Raw genomic sequence first — 10,302 nt, forward strand, 5'->3', positions numbered from 1 at the left:
ATCGTAAAGACCTATCTATAAGGATAAGTCAAGGTACCCGCCTTTCGATTGGTTGCGCGTAATCGCAAAGAATCCGAAGTTGATAACGTCCGCAACCAATCAACTCAAATCAAAGTCCTGCAATAAGGATAACTAATATTTATTAACAATCTCAAGTATAACTCATCCTAATTTATTCCAATCCACCATATCAATCCATTTCCCTAATCCATGAACCAAGACCATGTAAAATCAACAAATCTCCACTTACCTTAGCTTGGATTGAACCCTAAGATTAGCTTCCGATAGTAATTGATGCCTTAGTTCCCAAGTTTAGATTCAACTTCCTTTGCTGCCATCCCAAGCCAAATTCCAGCAGGATTAGTTCACATGTTCCACCAATACTCATACAATACAAATTGAACCAGAACCTCACCTTAGATCCTTGCCCTAGCCTTGCTTAGCCCTAATTCGGTTCCAAATCCCTAGCTGCCCAAAGCTAAAGCCACCGGCCAACCAAGCTCCTCTATCCGAACAGGTCAGCCCTCCTCAATGAGCTGTGGAAGCGGATTGAGATCAAGAAGAACCGAAGCAATCCAAGCAAACCTAGATCTAAGATCAAACCAACACAAATCGGAAGATCAAGCTTCGATTCTTACCTATCGACTTCTTGCTTGCGGTCGAAACCAACAGCTGCAGCCCAATCCCGTTGTCGATTCGCCAAACGAACAACCCCTTCCTCCGGTGATCCAACTCCTGATGGCTCCCTTTTGGGTCGCCGGCTTCCTCAGCTCCAACACCGCGCTGGAACTCCACCACACCACGCGCGACGGCGAGAAACCGAAGCCTCCAACCCACAGATCCGATCGTCGGCTTCCCCCTTGGCACCGACGGCGACGAGAGCAGGCACGCGTGCGTCGGAGAAGAAGAAACAGAGGCGAAGCAGAGGGAATCGACGCGCGTCGAGAGAGGAAGCGCAGAGAGGGTCGCGATCGGGATCTCGGCGGAACACGCGAGGAGAGTGCTACTGTAGCATTCTTAATGGATGGTTTTGGCTTAACGGGTAGGGTTAATGAAGATCCAATAACCCTTTAATTCATCCACTACCCATACCAGCCTAACCCAACTCAAACTCAAGTCCAACCGGCCGAACTTGACTGAATCAACCCAACCTAAACAAGTACTGTAGCAACCCGGTTCGAAATTTGGTTCGCTTGGTTTAGGGGTCAAACGACCTCCGATTTGGTCCAAACAAGTTTCGTTTGGTTCGTCTTCGCGAGACGAATCTTTTTGTATCCATGGCAAAAAATTTCGGTATCTTACAGTGCAACCGCTGCTGCCCTGCGTTGGTCGGCGCTGGCAGGGGCTAGCCGGCGTTGGCCAGCACTGGTCGGGGCTGGCCGCTGGTGGGGGCTGACCGCTGCCGGCAGCTGCTGGGCGCTGGCGGCACCGGATGACCGCTGGCCGGTTACGCAATTAGTCATCTTCGATTCGGTTGTGATAGAATTAAGTGTTTGTTCATATGGAAAATAGAAATTATTTGGTTGATATGGGATGTGTAATAAACTTTCTCAACTTATTATGATAATATGGTGTTGGTGTAGGGTTAAACTCAAGTTGAACATGCTTAAGTTGTGTTGTATAAATATTGCATAAGTTATATGATACATGATGTGAATTTAGTGTTGATTACTTTTTTAATGTTATTTTTGTAGGTTTACAATTTACGTGAATTCAAGTAATTAGAGAGAGATTTTTACCGGCTTGAGGTATATTTATAATTATGTTATTTTAGAAATGTGAATAGCTATAGTTTTTAGTTATAATTGTATTTAGTTTAATGTTAATACTTATGATTATATTTTAGTTTGAAATAATTAGACCAAACGATAAATTCTAAAACCCTAAAATAATAAACCGTAAATCCTAAAACCCTATAATCATAAACCGTAAATCGTAAATCTTAAATTGTTAAACCCTTAAACCCCTTTAACTTTAAACCCTAAACCGTGTAAACCTAAACCCTAAACCGTAAATCCTAAATCGTAAACCCTAAATCACTGAACCCTAAATCCCAAATCGTAAACCCTAAACCCCTTAAACCCTAAATCCTAAACCCCCTAAACCCTAAACCCCCTAAACCTTAAACCCTAAATCTAAACCCTAAATCCAAAATCATAAACTCTAAACTCTTAACCTAAACCATAAACCCTTAACCCCCTAAATCCAAAACCCTAAACCCTAAACCCTAAACCCCCTAAACTCTAAACCCTAAATCCCCTAAACTCTAAACCCTAAATCTCCTAAACCCTACCATAAGTCCTAAACTCTAAACCCCCTAAACCCTAAACCCTAAACAGCAGCCCTCCGACCAGTGAATACACGCACAGCTGTGACTGAAGAGGAGAGGGGTCGACCGGCCATTTCCTATGCAGCAGCCCTCCGACCAACATCACCGAGAGCATCTAAGAAGAATCTAGAAGATGTGGGAGAGGATTTCAAGCATGCCACAATCTACAATGATAAGCCGGGAATCTTCTACACGGAGGAGGTCGCGGACATGGCGGAGCCTTACCGTTTCGCGTTGGTTGGGAAGTTTGCTGGCTTGAGGCCCAAACCACAGACGGTGCTGCAAGCGTTTCGCACCTTGGGGCTATCGGGCTTCTACAACATTCGGTTCCTCCGCTCGGGGTATATATTCATGCACCTTTCGACAAGCGAAGACATGGCGAGAATATGGACAAGGGGAGTTTGGTACATAGGAGGGGTTCCTCTTCGGATTTTTAAGTGGACTCCGAACTTCTCTTACACTGTGGAGTCTTCAGTTGTCCCGGTGTGGGTACAATTCCCGGATCTTCCAATTCATATGTACAACAAGAAGGGATTGTATTCGGCAGCAAAGATAGTGGGGAATCCCATAAAGATCGATGAGGCGACGGCGGACTGTTCGAGGTTGACAATGGCTCGGGTATGTGTGGAAATAGATCTGTTGAAGCCGAGGATTGAAGATTTCTGGATTGGAATTGGGGGAGAAAAAAGGCTGCAAAAGGTGGTATATGAAAGGGTGCCAAATTATTGCAAGCAATGTTTTCATTTAGGTCACACGGAGGATGAATGTTATGCTAATGGAAGGAGACCGAAACCACCAAGAACGGTTAGGAAGGATGAGGAAGCGAGAGAAGGGGAAGACCTACGGGACATGCTAAATAGGAGATATGCTGCTGGAGAAGTGAAGGAGCCGGCCAATAACACTTCGGAGGAGAGGAAAGAGCAGGGCGATGGAGGAGATCTGGAGGGGGTAAAGAAAAATGGAGGCGCAAAGCAAGCATGGGTGGCAAAAAAAGGGACTGCTAATTTGCAAGTACAGGAAAAAGCACAAGGAAACCAAAGAGGGAACAGTTTTCAAATTTTAGATAATTTGGAGGAAGAGGAGCAAGGGGAAAAAGAGGAAGCAAAAGGAGGGGCAAAGGAGAAAGCGATCTGGGTGGATGAGGATTGTGCTGAGTCCAGGAATGAGCAGGCTAGGCAAGGGATTTCGATCCCTCCAGTGCGGAGGGAGAAGGAACAGGGGGCAGGGCATCCAGAGGAGCATTCAGATGATGTGCTGGTTAGAAATTCTGTTGGTAGACAAGAAAAAACAACTGGGGGAGATGCTCAGGTGGAGACAGGGCGAACCATGGAGGGAGATCCAGAGCAGGAGGGTACGAAAGGTGGGACAGCACAGCATATGACAGGGAAATGTGTGTTAAACCATGTGCCTGAAGATTCAGAGCAGTGGGGAAGCGGAGACTCAGTTGCAAATCAGGAGGATTCAGAGGATGTCCCTATCTCGAAATCGTTTGTGGAAGAAGAGGAGTCAGAGGGGGAAGATGTTGTACCATTGCAAAGATCCAACTCCTTCAACATGATGACAAGTAAAAATACTGAACCTCCTATTCCTTTGTCAGATCATCCCACTTCTCTGGTGCCAAATAAGCCTGCTAAAGCTACTGGGAAAAATTGGAATATTATGGCTCCTTCTGGTGTTATGACCAGAAGTAAAACAGCAAGTTTAAGGGCTTCCTCTTCCTCTAAGTCTTAAATGTCTGGTCTCATATGGAATGTTAGGGGAGTAGGGAATAATGCTACTGTTAGGAGACTGCTTTATTTGAAAAAGATGCACAGATTAAACTTCATGGGAATTTTGGAGCCTCTGATCTCGCTGGATGTAGGGTTCATGACAAGAAGGTTGAGCTTTGATTATGCGGTGTCTAATTGCTCTGGGAAGATATGGTTTCTGTGTGATCAGAATATCGAATGCACTGTGCTGATAGATCATGACCAATTTATGCATTTGAAGTTGAATTCACCGCTTTATCCTGAATGTTTATTTGTTTCTGTGGTATATGCGAAGTGTGATTGTAATGGTAGAAAGGAGTTGTGGGAAAGATTGTTGGAGGCTAGACCGGCAATGGACGAGTTGTGGATGGTAGGAGGAGACTTTAATGTTATTACAGGGCCTGGAGAACATTCTGCAGGAGTCTTAGCAAAGCCTGGAGCGGTGAGGGATTTCAATAATTTCATTATGATGGCAGGATTACTGGATGCTGGATTTGTCGGGGATACATATACTTGGACCAATAATAGAGTGTGGAAAAGATTGGACAGGGTGATCTTGTCCCCTTCTTGGGGTGCTAAGGATTTTGGGGTTAAGGTGGAACACTTGAGCAGAGCGACCTCTGACCACTGCCCTCTCCTGTTGTCGTTTCCTGCTTTTGGCCGGCCAAAATCATCTTTCAGGTTTCAAAATATGTGGACAAGACATGATGGTTTTCTTCTTACCGTTCGGTTAAATTGGTTGCTCCCTTGTCAAGGAACTGGAATGAAGAGACTACAAATCAAACTAAAGAGGTTGAAAAATCATTTAAAATGGTGGAATGCAGAGGTATTTGGTAACATTCAGGAAAAGGTGCAAAGGACTGAAAGTGATTTTGCTTTAGCTGAAAAGAGGTTTGATTCAAATCCTACAGTTGAAAATCGAGTGCAAATGGCTCAGTCTCAGGCACAATTAAACAAAATTCTTTACATGGAGGAGGACTTCTGGAAGCAAAAAGCGGCAGTTAGATGGATGGGAGAGGGCGACAGAAATACCAAGTTCTTCCACCATTTGGCTCAGAAGAGGAGATTATCTGGTCGTATTTACCGAATTTGGGAGGATGGAGTATGCTTAGAGAAACCAGAATTAATTCAAGCCTCAGGAGCGGTTTTCTTTGAGAAATTATTGGCTGAGGACACTACAGCTCTTCTGCCGGCAAGTATGGAGAATATTCCTAGAATGATAAAGGATGAGGAGAATTCGAGTTTATCAGCCATACCGACTATAGAGGAAGTTAGACAGGTGATTTTGACCATGAGTACAGAAAGTGCTGCAGGACCTGATGGGTTTTCTGTTTCCTTTTATGTCACCTGCTGGGAGATCATTAAATCAGATGTCTATGAAGCAGTGGTGGATTTTTTTCGGGGTAGTCCTTTTCCACGTGGCATGGCTGCTACCACGATAGTTCTTATTCCTAAGATTGAGGGTGCTCAAAGATGGCAGGATTTTAGACCTATTAGTCTATGTAATGTTTCGAATAAGATAATTTCCAAACTGATTGCTAATAGGTTGGGAAAGGTGCTAGATGCAATTATTTCTCCTACACAAAGTGGATTTGTGGCTGGTCGAAACATTTCGGATAATATTTTATTGGCTCAGGAATTATATCACAAAATGAACTACCATATTCGAGGTGGCAATCTTATTTTGAAACTTGATATGGCCAAAGCGTATGATAGAATTCAGTGGGAATTTCTATTTCAGATTATGGAGGCTTTTGGGTTTACTGAGCCAGTGATTGACATGGTGAGACGTTGTATAATGGACTGTTGGTTTTCGGTACGTATTAATGGGACATTATCAGGTTTTTTTCACTTAAAAAGGGGGCTTCGCCAAGGGGATCCTCTTTCACCCCTCTTGTTTATTATAGCGGCTGAATACTTGTCTAATGGACTGTTGGTTTACTGAGCCAGTGATTGACATGGTGAGACGTTGTATAATGGACTGTTGGTTTTCGGTACGTATTAATGGGACATTATCAGGTTTTTTTCACTCAAAAAGGGGGCTTCGCCAAGGGGATCCTCTTTCACCCCTCTTGTTTATTATAGCGGCTGAATACTTGTCTAGAGGGTTGGACGACTTATTTGCCAAGTTTCCTCAGATGTGTTTTGCTACTGGTTGCGATTTCAGAATATCACATTTAGCTTATGCAGATGACATTATGATATTCATGAATGGTTCCATTAATAATGTCAAAAGAATTATGGTGTTCCTGAATAATTATATGTCGTGTTCTGGGCAATTAATAAATGTATCGAAGAGTTCATTTTATCCTGTTAAAAGGATTTCTGCAGCACGGAAATTAAATATCTCAATGGCCTCTGGATTTAATGAAGGCATCGGGCCTCTACTATACTTGGGGGTTCCGATATTCTCGGGGAATAAGAAAGCTACTTATTTCCAACCTTTGATAGAGAAGGCGAGGAAGAAGCTGTTGGGATGGAATATCTCAAGGCTTTCCCATGGGGGTAGATTGACTTTAATCCAAAGTGTTTTGAGCTCACTTCCTGTTTATCTTTTACAGGTCCTTTTACCTCCTAAAACAATCTTGCACCAATTAGAAATGATATGTGCAAATTTTTTCTGGGGATCGTCGGCTTCAAAAGGGAAAGCTCACTGGATATCGTGGCAGTCTATTTGTACACCGAAGCTTGAAGGAGGGTTAGGTGTGCGGAGACTTTTGGAGGTGGCAACCGCAATCTCATTAAAGTTATGGTGGAGGTTTCGGGCGCAAAATACTAGTTGGGCAAAGTATCTCGTGAGGCAATACTGTGGTGCAATGTCTCCAGTAATTGCTCCTCTAAAAGGGAATGCCTCCCCGACCTGGAAAAGAATGGTGCATGTACGTGTGTTGGCGGAGAGTCAAATAGGATGGACGGTTGGTGATGGACGGCTAAGTTTTTGGTACGATGGATGGCTTGATAGAGGCCCATTATTTCGTTCTTGTGAGGTGGTAGGGAATCAAGAAGCCTTAGTGGCAGATTTTAGGGAGGAGAACTGTTGGAACGGGGGTTGTTTGAGGGCTGTTTTGCCAGCTGATGTGGCTGCAGAGGTGGCTGATTGTTCTGTACAGCCTACTGGAATTCCGTTGATGATATGGAAGGCATCTCCTAAGGGGGTTTTCTCACTGAAATCAGCTTGGCAGTGTGCTAGGGATCGGCGGCAAATTATAGACATGGGGAGTGCTATATGGAGTAAACTTTTACTCCCTAAAATCTCTATCTTTATTTGGAGGTTTTTGCTGGAGCGTTTGCCTGTGGACTCCATTCTACAACATCGTGGTGTGAGTTTGGCATCTAAGTGTCAATTTTGTGGGGAGGTGGAGTCATGGAGGCACCTTTTTTTCCGTTGTCAAGTAGCTATGGAGGTTTGGAGTTATTTTGCTTCTTTGTTTCGAGTTACTGAATTTACTAATATCACCAAATGGAGGGTTGGTAACAATTGGTTGAAGCAAGGTCATATTCGAGAGGCCTTCCCTTTCCTTATACTGTGGTTTATGTGGGTGGCACGGAATGATGCTAAGCATCGTGACATCAAGTGGTCGGCTCAGCAAATCATAAGGAAAATTGTTCAGTATGTGATTGATGGTATGTCAGCTGGGTTAATTAAAGATTGGCACTGGAAGGGAGTTTCTATGGCGGCTCGGTCTTTTGGCCTAAAGGTTCAATTACAAACTGTTAATCATATTTATGTGGTTAGGTGGCAGAAACCAAGAGTGGGAACTTATAAACTCAATTCGGATGGCTGTTCAAGAGGGAATCCAGGGATGTCTTCTTTTGGTTTTCTTGTAAGAGACCATGACGGTCGGGTCATCAAGGCGATGCATGGGTCTCTAGGAGTGGGTTCTAACATCAGAGCTGAACTGTTAGCAATATGGAAGGATCTGGAACTATGTGTTGCCAACAACTTTCTCCCATTATGGCTGGAATCGGATTCTTTGGCCGCTCTAAATATTATTGATGCACCCTACAGTGGTTGGGAACTTCGATTTCCGGTTCTCAACATTCAGGAGGTAGTTCGCCAATTTAAGGTTCGGTGTACGCATACTTATAGAGAGGCGAATATGGCAGCCGATTATTTAGCTAACAAGGCTTTCGATCTTGATGGGGTTCATCTCTTGGATGGTGATTCTAATGACAGAAGGCTGTTTGGAATTTGTAAACTGGACAGATTGGGAATGCCTTATATACGGGTTTCGTCGAAATCGGGTTAATTTAATCTGGGAGAGCTCTTTAAAAGTGGTGGAATGCTGTATTGTGCAGATTGTTTCACTGGTTGACAGTATGGAGTTTGTGGAAGCAAAGGTGAGCTGTAGCATTGTAAAGGATATGGGACCTTTGGTGTTAAACTGTCTACCTAGCAAGGGTGAAGTGGGGTGGGTTTATTTGGAGTTGGTTGTGAGACTCTTGTTTGTAAGGAGCTTAATGATGGTCACATTTACAGTGTGCGGTGAAGGTAGTATGGAATTTCAGAAAATCTATTTTTCTTGTGGTTTCTTGTGCAGGGTGGTGATTCCAAAGATGCATTGCCAAGGATATTGCTTCTTGAGATTATCTCAAAGTGGATGCTATGGAAGATGGTATGATGGTCGCTGGAAGTTTGGTGTTGGGACCGAGGTGGATGTGAATGGTGTCTTGATGGGTTGAGAGTTAGAGAAGATTGACCATGATGAAGGGTAAGGGTCTGGATATATCAGAGGTTTGGTTTGTGTTTCTGAATTTCGTTTATGTTGATCGGTGAGAGGCATTCCCAGATTTTGTATTGATAAGTTTTCTGATGGGCCAAGAATTTTCAAATGGTATTAGGGAGATGTTATTATTCAAATGTTTTCTGCACAGTAAGATCTGTATTCCTGATTACCTGCACAACAAGTTCTATGTTTGGTGCCGGCTTTGCAGAAGTGTTATTTATGCTATGCAGACAAATTGATGAATGTAGGGGGTTCATGTATATTCATGCTGTTACATGACTGAACGGTTTTCAAGCTGATGGTTGGCAAGATACAGGTTTTCAAGCTGATGTTTGGAACGGTTTTCAAGCTGATGGTTTTCAAGCTGATGGTTGGCAATTACAATGTGCTTTGATGGTTTTCTGGAATTTCAGCAAATCTGGTTTTCTTTTGGTTTAATGTACGAACTGGTTAATTGTTGCAATGGGTGACAGATATGTTGTTTGTTTTGCACAAAATTCGGTTCCTTTATTTGCAGTTTGCTGCATTATTTCACTAGGGGGCTATTACTGCAAGTGAATGTGAATCTGTTGCTGGAGCGGCTGTGAGGGGAAAATGGTATTTCATGGTGCAACGTTGATATTTTCATGGTTGCAGATTGTGGTTGGTATTTCTGGAATGAAATGGGAAGGAACCTATGGCTGGAAATAATTGACACGTCAAGGTGGCATGGAGGTGGTGGTCCATTTGAAAGGCTTCTATCCAGGTAGAACTCTTGCTGCTTGGGAAGTACATGGCTTTAGGTTCTGGTGGGCATGTCACAATTTGTTATCATCTGAAAACTATGTGGTATGTATTGGTTTATGCTTTATTGCGGCATTGCGGCATTGCATTTTTTGGTGGTATTGGTTTTATAAGTATTGTAGCGTGGTGGTGTGGGATAATTTGAAGTTAAATCGGGTGCTTTGCTCCTTGTTAATTTGGTTGAAGATGAGATTGAAAAGGGAAAGTGGGATTGTTCTATAAAGGGAGATGGTGGGACCATGGTGTTTTTGAAAAAGGCAGTGGATGGAATTTTGTGATGGAATTTTGATGGAATTGGGATGCTGACAGTGGTGGTGGTTTCAATTTGAGAGGCATTGCTGTGATAGAATAACATGATGATTCCATGTATAGTCATTATAGATGGGTTTGCATTGTAAAGTTTTTATGTTTTCCACATGTAATAAGTTGTGCTAGAAGGTACGGTTTGGCCCCCCTTCTTGCACAACTCTTTCTCTTTGAGGTAATAAAATCATCCTTTTATTTGGAAAAAAAAAAACCCTAAACCCTAAACCCTAAACCCTAAACCCTAAACCCTAAACCCTAAACCCTAAACCCTAAACCCTAAACCCTAAACCCTAAAACCCTAAACCCTAAACCCTAAACCCTAAAACCCTAAACCCTAAACCCTAAAACCCTAAACCCTAAACCCTAAACCCTAATCGCTAAACCCTAACCCTAGAATCATAAAACCCTA

At 43.2% G+C, this 10,302-nt stretch overlaps 1 protein-coding gene across 1 annotated transcript; it reads left to right on the top strand.

Annotated features, from left to right (window-relative positions):
• The first annotated feature begins 4,060 nt into the window (after nt 1–4,060).
• LOC141831085 (uncharacterized) lies at nt 4,061–9,494 on the top strand. The gene is made up of 7 exons (XM_074718523.1): nt 4,061–5,860; nt 6,639–8,306; nt 8,377–8,418; nt 8,558–8,569; nt 8,619–8,693; nt 9,100–9,174; nt 9,441–9,494. The coding sequence occupies exons 1-7, from the start codon at nt 4,061–4,063 to the stop codon at nt 9,492–9,494; spliced, it is 3,726 nt and encodes a 1,241-aa protein (XP_074574624.1).
• The last annotated feature ends 808 nt before the right edge of the window (nt 9,495–10,302 follow it).

This window comes from Curcuma longa, chromosome 6 (assembly GCF_044706935.1).
Source record: "Curcuma longa cultivar G26 ecotype Majalengka, Jawa Barat chromosome 6, ITB_CL_G26_1.1, whole genome shotgun sequence".
In the NCBI taxonomy this organism is placed as follows: domain Eukaryota; kingdom Viridiplantae; phylum Streptophyta; class Magnoliopsida; order Zingiberales; family Zingiberaceae; genus Curcuma; species Curcuma longa.